Below are 21,768 nucleotides of genomic sequence, written 5' to 3' on the forward strand. Positions count from 1 at the left end.
CCTTAGTAATCGCCCTGCCCTGGTATGATGCCGGCAATCAGCAGCCTTACATCAGATAGGAATCAAAGGACCCAATTGTTTGATTCAATTTGTTCACTAAATCGGGTTAAAAATATTCATTATTTCTGAATTATTTCAGAGTCTCACCATAAGGACAACGACGGTCCGTTTGTGTGGAGATCCCAGTGGTGACTGTTTGGGGACCCGACGGTCAGCCCTCTCGTCTCTGTGTTTCACTGAGGTAGAGGCTGAAATACTTTTTCTCTCAGGATGATCAGTCACCATCCGTTCGTGGCTCCAGACAAGTCACACAAGGGATCCCACTTCTGACAACAAGTTTGTGATGGAAATTTGACCTGGTGAGACTTCTGAAATAAAGAGGCTAGAGAATCATAGTCTTTTAAGTATACTTTATTCCTTGCAAGGAAGGTCAGACAATCATACAGCATGCGAACAGCATTCTGCAGAGGGAATGACAAAGAAACAGTTGCAGTATGCTTTTTATGCAGATGCAATGAAGAGATGTGTGTGTGTGTGTGTGTGTGTGTGTGTGTGTGTGTGTGTGTGTGTGTGTGTGTGTGTGTGTGTGTGTGTGTGTGTGTGTGTGTGGGTGTCAACTATGTGTTGTGAGAACTACTGTATGTGAACTGAGTGAATAGTAACATCCCAGGAGATAAGACACAAACACATGCTTACAGTTGGCAGTCATTGCTAAGTGTCATGGATAATATCGAGTCAATTTCTTTATTCATAATGGTTGGTAAAAAATAAAATTAACACTGTTATCACAACAATGTTCATCTTTTACTTTGGTTTGGTCTGTATTTATATAGGGCTTTTCTGGTCTTGATGACCACTGAAAGTGCTTTACAGTACAGTTTGCCATTCACCCATTCACACACACATTCATACAGTGCATCTATTAGCAGCACTTTTCGACTTGATACACTTTAGATAAAAACCCAGTTTAAAATTTGTCTTCTTTGCCATACGAGACAAACCACGGTCAGCACAGCTGTGTCCTTCAGGCTCGTCCGTCCCTAATAAAATGACAGGAAACATAAAAGTATGGCATTATTGCAGAGGAAGTGTTACTTATAAACAGAGTTTGTGTCCTAATATTCTGGGGATATTCAACTATGTATTTGAATATGGTTTTGGATTAAACAGTGTACTACCAAGACAATGAATGTGCAGTATGGAGTTCTTCCACATTAAAAGTATTGCATATATAATTTAATGCATTATGTATTATGTGCTATACTTTGCTTTGATTGTTTGTAAGTTATAAGAGCAGGTCTGTACCTGGAGTCAGTGGTGTAGTGATGAATCTCAGTGTTCAGTCTGGTTGGAGTCCAGTTCTCCTCATGTTGGACATCCATGGGTGCAGGCTGTCTGAGTCACCTAAAAGAAAACTTTACACAAATACACAGATATATAAAGTCATACATGTGCCAGGTTAACTCCTTCACAGACTTAAATAAAAGTTTATCACTTCAAAGTTCATCAGATCATAATCACTTCACTTCAGCTTAGGAAATGGGTGGTGGACATCAGCCTCAGGTTATCTATATGACTGTCTATTCTAGTAAAGTTACACTTCCTATTATTTATTTATATGTGACAAACAAATACATTATTCTTCATGTTCACTTATTTATACCCCCGAATGAAAGATTCATTTAAGTCTGCCTAAGATTAACGATGTAAAAACTGAATGTAGCAGACAAGTTTAGTTTTCACTAACACGTTACAACACATCAACACCAATACTCTGAATAAAGAGCTTTAGGAGACGTAATGCTTCTTTAAACAGCTGCTCTTAAAATGCAGATGTAACTTTCAATATTCACATTTCAGTCGATCACAGTAAATCTGTTTCTGCAGTATGATAATCTAGGTTTGTGGTAATATTATTAAACTATTTAAATTCAATGTTATTTTACCATACAGCTGCAATAACAAACTCCAGCTCAACCAGTTTCACACTGCAGCAGCTGCACTAACGTTATTTCTGGAACAATAATCTAATATGACACTAATACTGAAGTTACTAACAATAACGTAGTCAAGTCAAATAGGTTGGCGAGAAAAACAACTTTACATAACCATAGATATCTAACGTGGTGGAGCTTATTCTCCAAACACACACAGTCGCCTTCAGTTTAAAAGATTCATCCTCATAAACTCTTAACGCTTCTCTCTGCTGCGTGGACTGGTTCATGTCGGTGTTGTGTCAGTTTAATAACTCCTGTACGGTCCCGTTAGCATCGCCATTACTGCTGGTATCTTGCCTGTAGGCTAGCGGAGCTAAGCTAACAAGCCAGGTACAGAGACACCGATACCTGCTAATCACTACTAACACATAAATAAAACACTGTATTTTACTTACCACAGAAACGGGACAACCAGCCGGACAACAAACCATATTATTCATCCGATATGTGCCTGAAAACTTCCCCACAGACTCTGGTCGTGTTAGGGATAGGGATTAGCGTGTTAGCTCCGGTGAAGTCGAGCATACCACAGGCTAGAAGCTAGAGTGATCAGCTAACGGTGACGTCACATGTCCATTAAGTGATAATTATGCATAATTTCAATCCTCTATATTATCTAAACCTAAATTTAAAATGGGAGTCAATAGGAATTGACCAACCCATTTCACCAACCCAGTGAAATCTGACGTGTTATTTTTGCACCAGGTTGGGCTCCACTATTGATATCAGTTGACTTATGCCATGTTAGTATTACATCTGTGATTGTGAGTTGAGGTCTTGTTAATACCACCTCAACTCATCCAATAGTCATTGTACTTGTGATCACTGCAACAAAACTGAACTAAACTGAAACACAATTTCATTACTAGGGCAACGTTGTAGCACTGAACGGGCCCGAGCACACGCAACTCGGGACCTGTTGCGGTTGGTGGAGAGAGCGATCGGTGAGCGGGCACATGGCTCCGCGTTGCATGCGTTTTGCGCACTGCGGCAAGGATAAACGCTTCACTTCCTGCGTACGTCACGCGACATCGATCCTTGCCTGCTAATTGCGCATTACGGTCCACGCTTTTAATTGCAGATAACATGGTGAACATTTTATGTAAATGGCATGATAGTTGTAAAACAAAGCTTACTTCCTGTTGCCAGTAGGTGGCGCCATCACTATTATTACATACAGACTAATAGATCTGTTCAAGTAGGGGTTCAAGTGTGACATTGTGTCACTTGTAACTCACCCGATGAGAATCACCCCTCTCATCGGGTGAGTTACAAGTGACACAATGTAGCTGGCTCTGATACTCTCTGTTTTTAAAAAGATTCTCGAAGCTTGGATAAATATTGTCCATGTTTAGTTTCTAAATGGCAGCGCACTTTACATGGCCCCAGGGTCTTGTTAGCTAGCATCTCAGCGCACGGCGCACACACAGGCTTGGGGGTTGTCCTCTGGGCCAGCGACAGCTACTCACTTAAGTCCTTTCTGCGAGTCCTCTTTTTAGTTTTGAATGATTCAGTTAGATTTTCTGATTCCCCTTCGTCATTAGCAGCTTTCCTCTGCTCGACCCAGCTCACAACAAAGTTCTCCCTCACCTATGATTCCCCCGCTAATGATGCGTTCAAGTGTCGGTCAGCAAATACAATGACACCTGCTATATGTCAGGTAAAATAAGAACAACGTGGAATTTAAATCTCATGGCTTTGTTTCATTAACTGTGATGATACATTTTTTTTTAATCAACCATAAATGTTTTGTGGTAATTTATTGCTTACTTACAAATCTGAAACTTTTTTATTTATGCATTTTCTGATGACCTCTCACAGCCCACCTGCAGTGGCTTCACGGCCCACGGCCCACACTTTGGGAATGACTGGTCTAGTATATCTATCCAAGAGACTTTTTTGTTTGTTATGAAATGACATGTCCCCACCGATTTTTGTACATGTCGGCCAATCGTGGCGCAGGGGCTGCACTTTAGGGGGCGCTATTCAGTTATTTTGCCACTCCCATTCTTTAAAACATATGAATGTCTGCGGGGGGGGGCTGTTTTTACACAAATGTAGTTTGAGGGAGATTGAACCATGAACACTGAAGTTACAGCAATTTCGTATTCCACGTTGAGTTGATGAACTTTAACACCACGCCACTAATATGCCGTTTGACGAAAACTCACAGTAATCTTATGTCTTCATTATCAATGTCTTGAGACCCTTTTGACATAGTTTGACATGGTTGCGGTCAGTGGATGACGAGGAATACATCCAAGTGTAAGACATGCAAAAAACAAGACATTTCCTGTTGCCACCAGGGGGCGCTGTGATTTTAAGTCATGATTTCTGTGTAGATGTCATCAGGCCGGGACTCTTGTCTTACATGTCTAGTTTGGATTGGATTTCGATTGGACCATGTATGTCCAGGATACACAAGCTCGTGTTTTGATGGCGTGTAATCAAACTTTGACGCCACGCCACAGTCACACGTGTGACGAAACCCCCAAATCCGAGGTAGTTTATATCTCCACCTTGTTGAGACAACATTCATCTCAATATGAAGTTGATCTGATGAAAGCCCTGGGACAAGGTCGTCAAAGTAAAAATGTGGAAAATGTGGAAAATGGCCACTAAATCCAAAATGGTGGGCTTCCTGTTGCATTTTTCATAATGCTCCTTGAGACTTTTTTGTTTGTCTGGTCATGATACATCTGTGTACCGATTTTTGTGAAGATCGGTGAAAGCTAACCGAGGGGCTCTTCCTTAGATGGCGCTGTTGAGCCATTTTACAAATACTTTTTAGGGTTTTGAATTTCCTGCAAACTTTGGTGAGAATTTGAGCATGTCTAGGCCCTGAAAAAGCCCCAAAAGGGAAATACAAATCCTTCGAAATACAATAGGGCCTCCCACCGGAGGTGCTCGGGCCCTAATAATGAAAACAATGTAAAAAATGCAATTGAAATAGTCCGTTTTTATAGATTTTTAAGGTAAGGCAAGTTTATGTGTACAGCACATTTTAACAACAAGGCAATTCAAAGTGCTTTACATAGAAAAAGGTCTTCAGCTCTGATCTTCTGTAGAAGTTTGTGGTAGTCATCTGAAGGAAAGGGGGCATATTGCTGCTCCAGTCACTGCAGTGCAGGCTTGTGCTGTTGAGAGGCAACCCTCACACCGCACAGAGGAGCTAATAACAAAAGTCTAAATGTGGCAATAATCTTCTATATCCACAAAAGTATTGTCCAATTGATTTGCCAGTATCCAGAAGCTACTGATTGTACTTTCCCACGACAGTAAAACAAAAATATCAGTAGAAAATTGCAAGCAAAAGCGTAACATAGTACAGCCTCCAAAAGGACCTTTAAAATACATCCACATCAGTCAAAACTGAACTATATAATCCAGTTCCCTGCCATATATGCAAAAAAACGAATATGTCATATCGGCTTGCAAAGATGCAATGCATGGCTGGGAGCAGCATGGAGAAGAAGAAATCGAAATAACACAGACGACGCGTTCAAGGCAGAGCAAATTGACAAAGATGTTTTGACCCCGTGTTTGACATGTGTACATATTTGTGCTTACACAGAGGACATCTGTTTAGAAGATGGTCCTTCAATGTGGTCAGGACCACATTTGTGTTCACACTGCTAATAGAATGTGGGCAAATGTGTCCCAGAACACCTCAGAATGTGGTCTGCCATGATCGGCAGTGTTGTGCAAGTTCACACCTCTCATGAACTAGTTCAAAGTTCAGTTCATACAAGTAAACATGAATAGTTCACGTTCATAGTTCACCATTTAAATTCTGAACTAGTTCATAGTTCAGTTCATTTCATAGTTTTAAGGTGGAAAGTGAGAATGAAAGACTTAACTTGTTTTTTAAAGAAAACTTTATCCATCACTACCCCTTGCCTTAAACTGTACTTCATATGTATCAATTCCTAAAAGAAATGTTTTTTTTAATTTTTTTTAATTATTGCTAATTTTGCCTGTTTATTTATTCATACCCTGCACGGGTTTGTCTACCTGTTGCTGGGAAATCATACCCTTGAAGGCTGCAGACAATGTGGTTTGGGGCTGTTGGCAGGGGGTGTTGGTCTTTTTTTGACTTTCAATTACTTGGAGATAACTTTTTAGGCTAGCTGGATGCTTCAGCTCCACATGTCGTTTTAAATTAGATGCGGATGAGGCTGACGTCCGGACTTGCTTTTTCAGCGCAGGAGGACACAATTTGCACAATTTCTTTTGAACTCGTTCATGCACAACACTGATGATCGGATTCCTATCCGATCTGAGTGCGATCACATCCGTACTTAGAGCCGTCCACTTGTGATTTTCTCAAAAACCACATGTTAAATACCAGGTGTGTACAGGGTCTAACAAAAGATCACACTAGCAATATGAACATTGAAAGGGACCAATATAATTAAGGCCCTAGTGGCTGAAAATGTGTAGAGTTTGTTAAGTGGACTGCATTCACATATTGCTTTTCTAGTCTTACTGAGCAGTCAAAGATTTCGCATTCATACAGCACCTCCACGTGCAGTGCTTTTTTCTCACATTAGGGTGTCTTGCCCAAGGACACATTGACATGTGGACAAGAGTCAGGGACTGAACCATCAGCATCAGTCAGCATTCTGGTTAGTGGTTGACCCGTGCTCTCTCTGCCTGATTATTATTATAATTGACATTTCCCTACAAAGAAAGTAAGAATTCAAATTTCAGCTTGACCTTAAAAGTACGATTTTAACTTAAACCTCCCACTTCTCCTCATTCCTAAGGTGACACCTTTTGTTCTTGGAAAGAAGGAAGCCTGGCGTCTGTGGCGTTTGCTGACATTTCTCAGTGGAAGTCAGTTATCTAAGCCAATCAATATTCAGTGTCAGGAGCGGCACAGTGCTCTTTTGCCTCTGGGAGCAGTGACAGAAAACATCGAGCATCAAAACAGCCCGTGACCTAGTTCTTTGCTGGCCTGTGGTTGCTTCACCGTGACAGAGAGCCAAAGCAGTGTCACATCAATGGCCAGACTGTGTCCACTGTAGCCAATGATATTTAACTGAAGTAGCTCAATGTTTTAATTGTGTCAATTTCAGTTCAGGTGTTGAGATGGCATCTAGTTTTTTTTTAAACATGAAATCCTCTCAGGCTGTTCTTATAGTAACACTAATCCTGCTCACCGCTTGTTGCCCCTGGAGCTTTTTCCTCTGGTCTACCTTTTTACTGTCCATCCCAGTAAAGGAAAACATCAAATGTGTATTACACTGATTAGGTGAAAAGAATATTATTTTTACATTACTACACTACTACAGTTATTTTTGTTTCATTTGGTTTCTGTGACATATGTTAAGATATTTAGATGAAGGCATGCAAGTGACTGTAGCATGAGGCCCAGTGTTTCATTTTCTATTCAATCTGCTGGAGCAGAGAACCAGCACCACACAGTGATGTTTCTTTCTAAATGTTGTATTTACTGTCCAGTATATACAGTATGTCATAATATACAGTAATAAGAATCATTTTTGTTAAGTATTAAGAAGCAGATTTTATTCTCAGAGCATCAACCCTTTCACTTAATGCATTGCAGTTATTTTTCCCCAGTACAACATCATTTGTAAAATAAGATAAATTAAATTTGAAGAAAAATATATTAATCAACCTGTACTTACACCATGACCGACATTACCTTTGTCCAAAGGTAAAGGGCACAATAAGTTAAATGCATTTTTCCCAGCAAGACACTGAGACTGTGAATTCACTGAACGAACTAACTTTATAAGAGCATAAATCTATTGAAGCATATTTTATTTCCGCAGGAGATCAGATGATTTAGTCCATGTGGCATGTGCTCAGTCTCTGCACTGACTGTGTTTTTCAGCAGTCCAGGACCATGACTACAGGAAAATAGATTATTTGAGTGTGTGGCTTCTTAAATTGCCTGTATGAGCTTAAAAGACTGCAAAATTTCCATAAATCAGTGACAAAACTCTGAGCAGGGCAGCAGACGAGTATTGTTAAAATCCCCTAAAATAAAAATGTTGTCGTACTTTGATGTAAAATGAGATAATTCCTCCAGCTGAGTGCCCAAATCCTGCCCACCTCCACATCCACTTTGGCTTGATGGCACAGTATTCCAGTCATGTATTAGAGAACAAGAGATAAACTATGTGATGGTAGACTGTATGAAAATATGATCTCTACATTGCCGGGACTGAATCATATCCAAAATGTATTACAACATCCTCATGTTAACATTACAAATCAGGTTACATTTAGGTTTACATAGTAATAATAATGTCTGATGACCAATTAGGAGAAGATAATCAGAATATTGCAGGACGATGTGTTCAAGTATAAAAGTTGGTGCATAAGGCAGCATGGCAGGCTGAGCTGTGACATAAAACAAAGTGAATTTCGCTGATTTATCCCTTCGGGATTAATCCAGTGTGGCAAACAGAGCGTGGGGCAGCCTATACGGATTATGTGTGCTGGACTTAGTTGGCCCACTCTCTCCTCCTCCTTGCCCTACTTTTCATTGAATCGTGCACAACAAGAACTCTCTCTCTATATATATACTGCAGGAATGCAGGGACAGATGGAGCCAGTGGGAACGGGATGGCGCCACAAAGAGACAGAGTGAGCTCTACATTAGAGGAAGCTGCCAACACCAGTTTTTACTGAAATATAAATCATGTCCCAAAATAATGATTGTTCATTTATTATGTCAATGACTGAGGGTTGAAGATCTGAATTCCAGTTTGGTTCACATATCTTAAGTGTTGATATTCAGCAGCATATTGTGTTTAGTCAGTTGTGTTCTGACAGCAGAGACTGAGGAGCTGTCATCACGAATGTCTAGTCACGAAAGGAGGGCACCATATACTGATGCCCCCACCCCCACCCTGTCAGCCCACACTGTCCCAATTTCCCTCCCATCAGCAGCACCAGCCAACGGCAGCCTGCCTCCATTTCAAATGCACTGCTCTTCCTTATTAACCAATATTTTAATTTAGTCTTTTAAGCTCCTTCTCCCTGGTCTCTCACATCATGATGGATGTCTTCTTGGTAGAATTAATCTGCATAAAGGTAGCTGGTTCCAAATCCTACTTCATTTCAAGTCTGTTAGATAGAAATTAGCAAATGGATAACTTATGTGCAAAAATAGTACTGGGCAGAGTTTAACTTTTCTATCAATCAAAGAGTATTTTTAAAATTATGCAATTATTGTAGTATGGAGTATGAATAGATTGCTTAAGAAAGGTATATATACATGTGTTGACTTTTTATCCATGTAGCAACATTAGCATTCATTTGAAATCAAATATTGGTAAATGTTTTGTATTTATATAGCACTTTTCTAGTCTTGATGACCACTCAAAACGCTTTACAGTACAGTTTTTTCTATGAGGGGCAATTTAGGGTTCAGCATCTTGCGCAAGGAGACTTCGGCATGCAGATGGGGAAGAGTGGGATCGAACCTCCGACCTTCTGGTTGGAGGACGACCGCGAGGACGACCGCTCTACCCCCTCAGCCCCAAAATGGCAAATGGACTCTATTTATAAAGCACTTCTCTAGACTTCATGACCACTCATAGTGCTTAATGATCTTATTCATTCGTACACACACATTCATACAGTGCTTACTATATTTAGCACATTAAGACAAGCAGACTATTTATCATTTTGCTCACTGACACAGCCGTATATCCCTTTTCTTCAGCTCTGGTTTTGGTTTTTACAACTCCTGAGAAAAATATCTGACTCCTAAGCTGCTAATTGCTGCACTATGTTCACCAGCGGCTGACTATGTTGTTGATGCTGGACAGTGGGTTTATCAGAGATTTTTGGAGGAAACAGTTCGTGAAAGTGCAGAGACTGAACCACAACAGTGAAGTTCAGCTAGAAGACAACAAAAAGCACAGTAGAAGTGAAATTAACTGCTCAGTTAGTAATAACTGTCTGTGAGCTTTTCAATATGAGTGACTCATACCCATCATAGATAATTATTGATCAATTATTGTCGATATTGAAATATTGATTACTGTAACTTTAAATTAAAATTAATATACTTTCATGCTAGACAATTATGTTGATGCATGCACTGTGTATCTTATGACTGCTATTTACATATTTAATGTAACATTTGAGAACTTTAGCTTAATTTATAGGAAAGATGTTTTTATTTCTAAGATGTTAGTTGTCGAAAGAAGTAGTGTTGTGGTACAAATACCAAACCTTTGGTATCATATCTGCAAGTTCTACATCCATTACTAAGTGAGTCGACACTAGAACAATTTCAGTTTGCAGTGGAAACAGGAAACACTTTTACAAACTTACTTACTTGAGTCAAAACACAATAATTTGTGACAAATTCCTTGTAAATGGCTGATTGAAAGTGTAAAACATCACAAGTTACTTCAGCACAGATATGTATTCAGATATTGAGTGTTCTCTGTCCCCCCTGCTTCCTTCTTGGCTAAATCTGTAGGAATTGGTTGCTGGTCAGTGCTCATGACCTCTTTATTCCTGTTTAGCAGCGGCTCTGACACCTGGCTCGTCGCTCCCTTCCAGTTCCTCATTAATCGCTGCTGATACTAACAGGAAGCGAGCAGCCGGAAAAATGGGCCATTTGGATTCAACAGTGGATGCCTACATTCCAGCCTGACACAGAAAGCTAAACTCTGTATGATTAAGAATATTTTCTTGTTGTATAACCTTATACATAACATCTAAATGACTGTACATGGGCTCATTCTTAAAAGCAGTTTCAGTGTAAACAAAGCACATATTAACACATGGTCAATTTTAGGAAACAATCCCTGTTGGACAGGATTAGTTTGTTACTGAAGGACTATCTTGACCTAAGGCAGGGGTGTCCAAACTTTTTTTCCCGAGGGCCACATACAGAAAAATATACGAAGGACTGGGCCACTCACTAGACGTGAGGTATACTGCCTCACTTCTCATGCACTAATATTGGCAAAATCAATCAAATGCAGGTAAATTACGTTTGATAATTGAACATGTTTGAAGAAAAAAAGCCTCCATCATAGCTCTCCATTAGTAGATTTTCATTTTATTTTTTACAAAAAGGTTGGCAGGTCATTCTCTCAGTGACAGCCTCAGATTGGTTCTTAGGGTGCTGATCCCCCGTCATTGTCCTGTATGAAGGGAGAGACAAGAAGAGAAATAGGGGATGTGGATATTTCAAGCTTATTACACAAATAAATTATTGGGCTTGTTAACACATCAACTAACGTTTGTTAAAAAATTGTCATCAACTTTAATTGACTGAATTTATTAAGTCATTGGGCTTATTAACAAATGAAAACTGTGTGTATATTTTTAACTCACCTGTAATGGGAAGAATGTTGCGCTCAGTGGGAGCAGTGATGCTGCGCTTTGGTCTGAAGGATAGCTGGCAGGTCAGGAGTAAGTTTGGTGGTTGAGATGCGAAGGATGTCACGGACCGATGGCTGTCGGTCGTTCTGGTTCTCAGTCTGCTTTTGTTCAGCGTTAACAGAGAGAATGTCTGCTCACAGATGTATGTTGAGCCCAACAGACTCATCATTCGTTTTGCGTGGCGTCTCATCAGAGGAAACTTGGCCTTTTCCAAGCTCCGGTAGAAGTCAGGTAGGGAGAGAAGCTGATGCTGATTCTTCAGAGAATCATCACACTGAACTTCGATCAGTTCTAATTGCAGACTCTCCTCCACTTCTTCTGCATCCATTGAAAACGGAGCCGCAAACAGTGTGATTTCCTTCTCAATGACAGAAAAATCTTGGAAGCGCTGACTGAATTCTGTCATGAGAGATGTGATCACAGACACATATTCTCCCATTTTTGCAGAGAGCTTGGCATTTGGAAATGCGCATTTGATTTCGGTCAGCGTGGGGAAGTGCGCTACATTGAAGTTGCGCAGTTGTGACTCGAAGAGACGGAGCTTCGCACGGAATGCTTTCATCACGGCAACACTCTCATTGCAAATCAAACAAACACACTTCCCCTTGGTTTCTATGAAAAAATATTCATTTTTCCACGAGTCTGAAATTTTCTGCACTCGCTTGCAATCTTGCGTCTCTTCAGTTCCGGCATTTGTGGTGACCCTGAGCAAATTTTTTCTTCGATTGCTTGCTTTGTGGAGACGCTGCCTTGTTCAAGACAATACCGCCACCTAGTGTTTAAACTAAGAAGTGCACTACAGTGGGCCACAGTGGGCCATATTTTTAGACTTTGATACGGGCCAATTAAAAATGGATGGTGGGCCGCAGTTGGCCCGCGGGCCGTAGTTTGGACACCCCTGACCTAAGGTATACTACAGCAGTAACTTATTTTAGAAGAGTTGACTACCACTTCACTCTTTACTTCCTCGCGAACATTAAATCCCCAGGACTCCTGCGCTGTCCTCGTGATGTGCACAGGACAGCCCGATTCAAGTTTGTTTACAATGACCATACGATCTCCCCGGTGGTGTCTGACGACGTCATCACAACAAACCACACGTGCATTCCAGAAATCTGAGACCACTCGTCTGTGTCGACAGCATCATTCCCTCCCCCCTCTACCTCAGCATCTACCATCAACACCGCAACTTTTATGTTACAGAATGCATGCTCCCTAAACTACCAAGCGCAACTCATCCATGACATCACCAGGAAAATAGATTTTCTCTGTCTAACTGAAACTTGGCAAAACCAACTGGACTTTCTCACACTAAACCAAGCCACACCCCAAGGTTACTTTTAAATTCAACAGCCCCACTCTATGGGCTGGGGTGGTGGTCTGGCCATAATACATAGAGCCGGCTTACTGGTTAAAGAGCTTCCTGTACCCAATACCACCTTGTTTGAATGTGTCACCCTAACTCGACCCGCACAGGTCCAGGTTGTCCTTATCTACCACCCCCACAAAGCCTCCTCCGCCTTTATGTCTGAGCTGTCAGAGCTACTCACCTCGGTCTGCTCCATGTCTCCATCTACACTCCTGGGGTCTCATTTATAACCGTTGCGTACGCACAAAACGGGGCCTGAAACGTGCGTACGCCACTTCTCACGCAAACGTTGGGATTTATAAAAACAAACTTGACGGGAAAATTTGCGTATTTCCACGCAAACTCTGACCCATGCATACGAACGTTTTGGAGACGGGAAAGTGGTGACGCAGATGTGAGGTGGTGAACTGAAGCAGATTATTGATCCTCTTCATCATTTACATTAAAACCAACAGCTTTAGTTGTGCTCGCGCGACATATCTGTTCCACACAAACCTTTTAATTTAAAAATATATAAAACAACTTACAGCAAATTACGTTCAGATTCCATTAAACAGCGGAGTTACAGAGCCGAGTCATTAATAGGTTTTAATAATATCTTCTAACACTGTGCGTGTATCATCAAATCGATGCAGTGAACATGACTGTGCCATCAGACGCACAGAGCGCACAGAGCACACTGGAGATCACTTACAAGAAATGAAGAAACTTTCCAAATAATATTGCAGAGTGGAGGTGAGGATCCACTGATGTGAGGGAATCGGTCCAGATGCTCTAAATAAATAAATACTGCCGTGATACTGGTGCGTGATTCTGCGTGTTGGATGCACGCGATTGGAAGGATGAGGAGGAAGCGAGGGTTCAGCGGTGTCTGATCAGCTAATATAGATCTATTGATCTTTGATCTGTGATCTTTGTGCTGAACTGAGTCCAGCATCACACAGATCGACCGATGGAACCGAACCATCCCAGTACAAACACGAGCATATAATAATAATTCTGTTAAATTCTATAGAGAGGGGACATCACAGCTGTCTCTGAATTTAATAATCCTGCAGTTTTGGATGATTAAATTATGAACAGACAATACAACAAGTTCCCTCACATTCTGACAGTGTGTTTTTTTTGCCTCCACCTTTGAATTGGATCTTTTTTTATTTCAGGCTCGGTTCTTTCTATCGTCTTCACTCTCACACACTGTATTATCCACAGCAGCAGCAGAGTATCAGTGTATTTTCTTTATTAGTGACATCACTGCTGTCCCATAAAATCGCTCTTCACCTCCACCTCACTAACAAACACCTCAATGTCAGTTTCAGAAAGTTTTGCTTCCTCTTCTCATCGCTTGATGCCGTGACTCCGTCAGGACTCTCGGTGGAAACCCATTGGTCAGCAGCATAATTTAATATTCATGCCGTGCTTTGCATTGACCATTTATGGTTGAAAGTGGGCGTGTGGAGGGCGGATTTGGAAGTAGATCCACGTACGAACGTTTCCAGGTGGACTGTGATTTATAAAGCCAACATTGCGTTCAGGTGTGCGTGCGCACCGTTTTATAAATCAGAATTTTCTTTGGCGTACGCCATTTCCAGCTTTTGTGCGTACGTACACTTTTAGTATGAATCCTACGCAATGTTTTATAAATGAGACCCCAGGTCAGTGATTTCAATATTCATGTTGACTCCACCAGCTGCACACTTACCACTAAATTCCTTCTGGACTGCTTCAACATCACACAACATATTCAAGGTCCCACCCATGCCAAACGTCACACACTGGCACAACCCTCTCCGAACTGCAGTGCCTTGACCTCCACACCGCCCTCTTACCTAACCCCCCATCAATTTTAGGAACACCAAGACAATGAGTGCACCAGCCCTGGCAAACCTACTGGCTACACACCTGGCCTCAGACCCCCCCAGCACCATGGTTGATGGCCTGGTCACCCATACAACACTGCTCTATATCCCTCAGTCTCGACTCACTGCCCCCTCAAACTGTCTGTCTCCTTCACCTGCCCAGCCCCCTGGTTCACCACTGAACTTTGTGCCATGAAGGCCTCCGGCCATCAGCTGGAGTGGCTCTACAAAAGATCTGGCCTCACTGTCCACCTGGAGGCCTACAGAGACCATGTGCGTTCATACAAGGCAGTTCTCTCACACACCAAGACACAGTACTACTCCTAGTAAGGTTAAAACCGTGAAGTTAAAATAGTTAAATTAAAACAGTAAAGTTAAACCAGTGGAGTTAAAACTGTGAAGTTAAAATAGTTAAATTAAAACATTGAAGTTAAAACTGTGATGTTAAAATTTCACCTTTATATTATCTAAACTGAGTAGTGTCAGTGGGCAGTTTAGGCAGTGGAATTTAATGCACAGACTTTGAGAAACTATCTACAACAGTAAGAACCACTGTGTTACCCTCAGAGTCCGGGAGACTGGTGATGAAGTCAAATTAAGTCAAATGTGTGACCAGGATACATATTCCAGCACCTTCTACTGCATGTTGGGCCACCAAAATCTCTAGCGAAGACTGACCCCCCGGGTGAGTCTGGACGCATGAGCCCACTGGAGAACCTGAAAGTGGACAGACACAGGGACAAACAGCTTCCCCCTAGGTTCGTTACCTGGGGATGGATGTTGATGGAGGGCCTCCAGTACCTCTTGCTCAACAGCAAACCATGCAGTAGCGACAAGAAGCTGGCTGGGAAGGATGTTGTCAGGTCTGGAGGGTTCCCGCTCCTTGACAAACTGAAGTGACAAAGCATCTGGCTTAACATTTCTGGAACCTGGATGGTAGGAGAGAGTAGATGTTGAATTGTTAGAAGAAAAGTGCCCATCTTGATTGCCTGGTGGTGTGTCCAAACCAAGAATGGTTTCTCTCTGTGGGAGACAGACAGTGAGAGAAGAAGACAGGGGTGCAACTTGTTGTTGAAGCATTGTGACAGAACAGCCCCCACATTAGAGGCGTCCACCTCAACCACAAATTGGAGTTGAGGATCATGTGTAATGAGGATTGGGACAGAGGTGAAGGTCATCTGGACAAAAGCTATTCCTTCGAGGTGTCCCATTCCACTTTTGATTCTGCGATTCAGATCTCAGCTCTTAGGTGTATTCATAGGGTTTTTTTCAGGCATTCTTTCTATATAGTGTTCTGAAGCTGAAATCACAGTTTTCAACCATTCAATATCTTATATAGTTTATATAACAACTTTGAACAGTGACTGTGCATCTAAGTAATCACTTGCAGATACAAGCTATGAAAACAAACAGTGGCGACTGGCCAATAGAGGGCGCTAGGGCACCGCCCTCCCTTGTGGAGAGTGTGTTTTTTAATTAACAGCCTTATTCCCAAATGGATCAAATTCATTTTTTTCCTCAAAATTCTACACACAATATCCCATAATGACAAAGTGAAAAACGTTATTAAATTTATTAAAAATAAAAAACAAAAAAATCACATGTATATAAGTATTCACAGCCTTTGCCATGACACTCAAAATTGAGCTCAGGTGCATCCTGTATCCATGGATCATCCTTGAGATGTTTCTACAACGTGATTGGAGTCCACCTGTGGTAAATTCAGTTGATTGGACATGAGTTGGAAAGTCACACACCGTCTATATAAGGTCCCACAGTTGACAGTGCCTGTCAGAGCACAAACCAAGCCATGAAGTCCAAGGAATTGTCTGTAGACCTCAGAGACAGGATCGTATCGAGGCACAGATCTGGGGAAGGGTACAGAAAAATGTCTGCAGCATTGAAGGTCCCAATGAGCACAGTGGCCTCTATCATCCGTAAATGGAAGAAGTTTGGAACCACCAGGACTCTTCCTAGAGCTGGCCGTCCGGCCAAACTGAGCGATTGGGGGAGAAGGGCCTTAGTCAGGAAGGTGACCAAGAACCCGATGGTCACTCTGACAGAGCTCCAGCGTTGCACTGTGAAGAGAGGAGAACCTTCCAGAAGGACAACCATCTCTACAGCACTCCACCAATCAGGCCTGTATGGTAGAGTGGCCAGACGGAAGCCACTCCTCAGTAAAAGGCACATGACAGCCCGCCTGGAGCTTGCCAAAAGGCACCTGAAGGACTCTCAGACCATGAGAAACAAAATTCTCTGGTCTGATGAAACAAAGATTGAACTCTTTGGCCTGAATGCCAAGCGTCATGTCTGGAGGAAACCAGGCACCGCTCATCACCTGGCCAATACCATCCCTACAGTGAAGCATGGTGGTGGCAGCATCATGCTGTGGGGATGTTTTTCAGCGGCAGGAACTGGGAGACTAGTCAGGATCGAGGGAAAGATGAATGCAGCAATGTACAGAGACATCCTTGATGAAAACCTGCTCTTCCAACAGGACAATGACCCTAAGCACACAGCCAAGATAAAAAGGAGTGGCTTCGGGACAACTCTGTGAATGTCCTTGAGTGGCCCAGCCAGAGCCCAGACTTGAACCCGATTGAACATCTCTGGAGAGATCTGAAAATGGCTGTGCACTGACGCTCCCCATCCAACCTGATGGAGCTTGAGAGGTCCTGCTAAGAAGAATGGGAGAAACTGCCCCAAAATAGGTGTGCGAAGCTTGTAGCATCATACTCAAAAAGACTTGAGGCTGTAATTGCTGCCAAAGGAGCTTCAACAAAGTATTGAGCAAAGGCTGTGAATACTTATGTACATGTTATATTTCCGTTCTTTAATTTTAATAAATTTGCAAAAATTTTAAACAAACTTTTTTCACTTTGTCATTATGGGGTATTGTGTGTAGAATTTTGAGGAAAACATGAATTGAATCCATTTTGGAATAAGGCTGTAACATAACAAAATGTGGAAAAGGTGAAGCGCTGTGAATACTTTCCGGATGCACTGTAGATATGAGTATTATATCCCGTTTTTTGCAGAGAGCCTTAGAGAGCCTTAGAATTCGTACACACTGCCTTTTTAATACCACTGCTAACAGTTTCAATGAAAACACTGAGACTAGATTAAGTTAACATTAGTCATGCTTTGGGGTAAAAAGGTCACGTTTATGATAGTTACTCTTCATGATATTTGCAAACGTTACAGTTCACTCAGGGGAACTGTAACATTTGCAATGAGTTCATCGGTATCGCATTCCAGCAAAGAAGTGTGAATACTTCCACGGCTGTGGCAATCGTAGGCGGTTTCAGCGCGCCTTTGCCCCCCTAATTGCCTGTCTGAGGATCGCTTTTCCATCATCCATTTTTTACTTAAAAAAGGTTAGGTGGGTAAACAGCTAATTGTCAGTTAATGAGTGTCGGGTGTGGACGATAAAGAAAAAAGTTGACATCATGAACAAGTTTGAGGACGATTGAATAATTGGTTGTCAAGAAAATCAAAGGACAGTCAGTTTGTCTTTCTGTGAGTATTTATGTAACACCACAACTTTTTTCATTTTTTCACAGACTTTATTCACACAGTCTCCCTTTTCCCTAAAACAAACTAACTTGAATTTCTTGCTGATTTTAAATATCACAATTTTAAGAAACTCTTCACCCTAATTTGAGCCTGTACATTTGCCAGTTAAATAGATAAAAACTCTAACCTTTTCATTTTTTTCCTTTGTAGAAATACTAATGGATTCAACAACAGCAACGGCAGAACTGGGTTGGACCATCTATCCATCACAGGGGGTGAGTGGAACAATCAGAATCTATGCACACTGAAGAGCACTCTTATGCATACTTGATCTGTAATTTAGGATTTTCTCAAGGATTTTGAATTTTTGCTTCTCAGAGATTTCAAACACATGGACATGTTAAAGAGGAGAACAGATGATTAGGGCTTGTTTTTCCAGATTCCCGACACATGTTGTGCAGTGTAAAAAATCAGACCAGCCAACCTGACCAACCCAAACCCGAATATTATTTTAAGAATTTTGTCCGGATTAGGTATCAACAAATGCTCAGCTAAGGGTTTACCTGCAGTGCTGTGTTTCCAATGATGTGCTGGTCAAGATCAGATACCTCCCCTCACTTTACCCTCTCTACTGAGTTTGAATATGTCTTTTTACGTCATTGTCCGACTTTCTCTCAATATAACTTCCACTGAATGTGTTACTGCATCCCAAGTATAATTTTTTCTGTTGTTTTCTATCCACTGCAGACACTACTAAATATGCAGCTTTTTTGTTTGCGTTTAAGTCCGGTGTGTCTCTTGATTTAGTTCAGATATTCTGGAAGAAGATGACGCTCAAGGCCCTTTAATGTACACTTGATCTGGGATTAAGTTCCATATTTAATTTTAGGATTGACAGGTGCAGTCTCACTTTATTAAATCGTGGATGGTAACAATCTATATTCACTGTTCCTATGGTAGGATGATTTGAAGATTTTCTACCGAGGTTGGCCTACAATCTTTGAGCAGATTTGAACAAAATTGCGAGGAAGCTCCGTCAAATCTTGTGCCGCCTCAGCCTCCTTCCCACTAAATTCTGTGGAAACTTCTAGTGATGTTTGTCCAAGGTGAAATTCTTCACTATGATTGGTTGATTATAAAAATAATCGGGTAGATTATTTGCGATAGTCCCACAACCTGAGGGAAAGGTAACGACGCGCACACACACTGACTCCGCTGCGCTCTCTCTCTCTCTCAGACTCAGCTGACATCTCTTACTCGCAACAGTTTAAATGCCATTTTGTTTGAAATTATGCCATAATATCAATACTGATAATCACATAATGAAAGATACTTTTCTTAATACTAATCTTCAGAGCACCGGGCAAATTCATCAGCCGCCCCACTCACTCTTTTCCTCCCACGCATGCACGCACACACACTCACAAACAGTGATATCGAACAAAAAAACTGCGGAATTGGTAAACTTAGTCAATGTATGGAGATCTAGAGGAGATGGCAGTGCGCTCTCGGTTTGGCTTCATACAGTTGGCACAGTGATGATAGACAGACAGGAGCAGTAAATTACTTACAGAGCAAACATGTTTGAAAAGACTCCAAATTAACACTGTAAGTGGACTTAGTGGTGTCTGCCCCAGACTTGGTGGCGCTGTGGCCGGGCTGTGCCCCCTCTCCCTCAGGCTGTGGAGTTGTTCGTGGTCCCTGCATCTGTAGCCAGGTGGAATTTTTTCAATAAAACCATGTTGTTGGAATGGAAATAATGCTTCAGACACTTGCATAGACCACTTACTGTATGGGGTCTATGTTAGCACTGAAACCAAAGCAGAAATACTTTAAAACCGTATACTAAAGCATTTGTGTATTTATTGCAAGTCATATCATCATCGCAATATTCAACATTATTGCATATCGCATGTTTTCCTAATATTGCGCAGCCCTACTTTTGAACAGTACCTGTTCAGCAGTCATCAGTGTAAAAAGCTGAACTCACACAACCCTGGGCTCCAACATTGGTCTTGATGGAAGATGAAAGGATTTTATTCACCTTAACAATTTGGACTCTGTTCATGAGGAAAGAGGCATACTAAAGCATCAAATAGGGATTCAATCCCTGCTGAACCATCTTTGATACCAAAATATTATACATTATAATATATACAAAAAAGCAGACGGAAATCTAGAGAAAGGGCTCTTGCATAGGTGTTGGGTTTATTTAAGTTTATCTTTTGTTGTACTGACAAGATATTGGAGCAGAATTATTTCGAGAGATTTCATAATCACTGAGGTAAGAGCTATTGGTCGGGGGTTAGAAAATCCCCCTTAGAAAATCCTGTGCATGTCTGCAGAGGCTTGAAAAATCTAAATGGGTTTAGTTGTAGATGAAATTTCATTATTTTCATGGTATCCCACACCTTTTTGGGGTTATAGGCTTCAAGGCATCTTCCAAAAGTTGTCTGTGTGCAAATCGTGTGTTTGCCTCAGTCAGATTTTTTTCAGTCTCTTTAAAAGCTCAACATTTTAAATTTTTTAATCCTAGTATTTATACAATTTCTATATCCTTAGTCACATATGATTTATTATTAGGATATATTTTAATCTTTGTGGCTACAATAAGCTGTACACAAAAATGAATGTAAATCATTTCATCCAATGAACCCTCATAAAAGATTTCCCAATTTGTCTAATCAGAACAGTTCAGTTGTTCCTTACAAGTCTCCAGGTGACAGTGGTGTAAATCCCTGAGCACTATTGTTAGTGTGTCAGAGTAGCGGAGTTGCAGCTCATGCACACAGTTGGCTATGGTGCTCACCGCCAGTGACACTCTGCCGTTGCGATGCACTTATACCACAAACTTTCCAGGCAAATAAAAAGGTTTTACAGGGACAGTTTACCCAAAAATGAAAATTCACTCATTATCTACTCACCACTATGCCGATGGATGGGTGGGTGAAGTGTTGGAATCCACAAAACAGCGTTGAAGCCAAATCCAGTACAATTGAAGTAACTGAAGACTTCTTCTTTAAACGTAAAAAAAACAACAGAAAAAAAACCATAAAATGCGTCCATACTGCTCCTTTACCTCCTCATTTACACCATGTTTTAAGCCTGAATTCCCCCTCTACCGCCTCATTTTTTTCTCCTGTAAGTTCTGATCAGCTCCTGAGGGATGTTATCCAGCAAAGAACTATACAGGTACCTTGATGTAATTGGAGCTCCAGCAGAGCCTCCCTGCTGTGCTAGCGGAGAACTAACTCCTCGCCACAATTGTTGAAGTGACCTCTTAGGTGTGCTGTTGGAAGTTACACTGACACACATGGTCCACAGAGTCCAATAACCCACAGATTTAGAAGCATTGTTTTCAGGCCACTCATCGTCACACATAACTCGAAGACATTTCTTCCAGACTCGACACATTAGACAAACATCGAAACAACATTAGACAAAAAGCAAACAGAGTGTGATGAGACATGCCATGTGCCATTTGTGATGGCAATATAGGAACACAGGTGTGAACAATTCTGAGAACAAATTTAAGAAAAAGCTTCAGAAGATATAGATGAATGAGGCCTAATGTTCATCAGTATGTGAATGTGAAAGGAGCAGCTCGTACAGATGCTCTGATTTCCATTTTATAGGGATC

At 41.3% G+C, this 21,768-nt stretch overlaps 2 protein-coding genes across 2 annotated transcripts in view; one reads left to right on the plus strand and one right to left on the minus strand.

The window, feature by feature from the left end:
• The window catches only part of ephb2a (eph receptor B2a), a 94,974-nt gene that overhangs the window by 16,486 nt on the left and 56,720 nt on the right, over positions 1-21,768 (plus strand). Inside the window, exon 2 of the mRNA XM_035159691.1 lies at positions 18,339-18,403. Within this exon, the coding sequence (XP_035015582.1) occupies positions 18,339-18,403 (65 nt within the window). The remainder of the gene's footprint in view (positions 1-18,338; positions 18,404-21,768) is intronic.
• On the minus strand, positions 10,957-12,014 carry LOC124851967 (general transcription factor II-I repeat domain-containing protein 2-like). Its single transcript, XM_047340355.1, has 2 exons — positions 11,337-12,014; positions 10,957-11,143 (listed from the first exon to the last, which is right to left on the minus strand). The coding sequence occupies exons 1-2, from the start codon at positions 11,944-11,946 to the stop codon at positions 11,136-11,138; spliced, it is 618 nt and encodes a 205-aa protein (XP_047196311.1). The 5' UTR covers positions 11,947-12,014; the 3' UTR covers positions 10,957-11,135.

The sequence above is a fragment of the Hippoglossus stenolepis genome, chromosome 6, assembly GCF_022539355.2.
Source record: "Hippoglossus stenolepis isolate QCI-W04-F060 chromosome 6, HSTE1.2, whole genome shotgun sequence".
Taxonomy (NCBI): Eukaryota; Metazoa; Chordata; class Actinopteri; order Pleuronectiformes; family Pleuronectidae; genus Hippoglossus; species Hippoglossus stenolepis.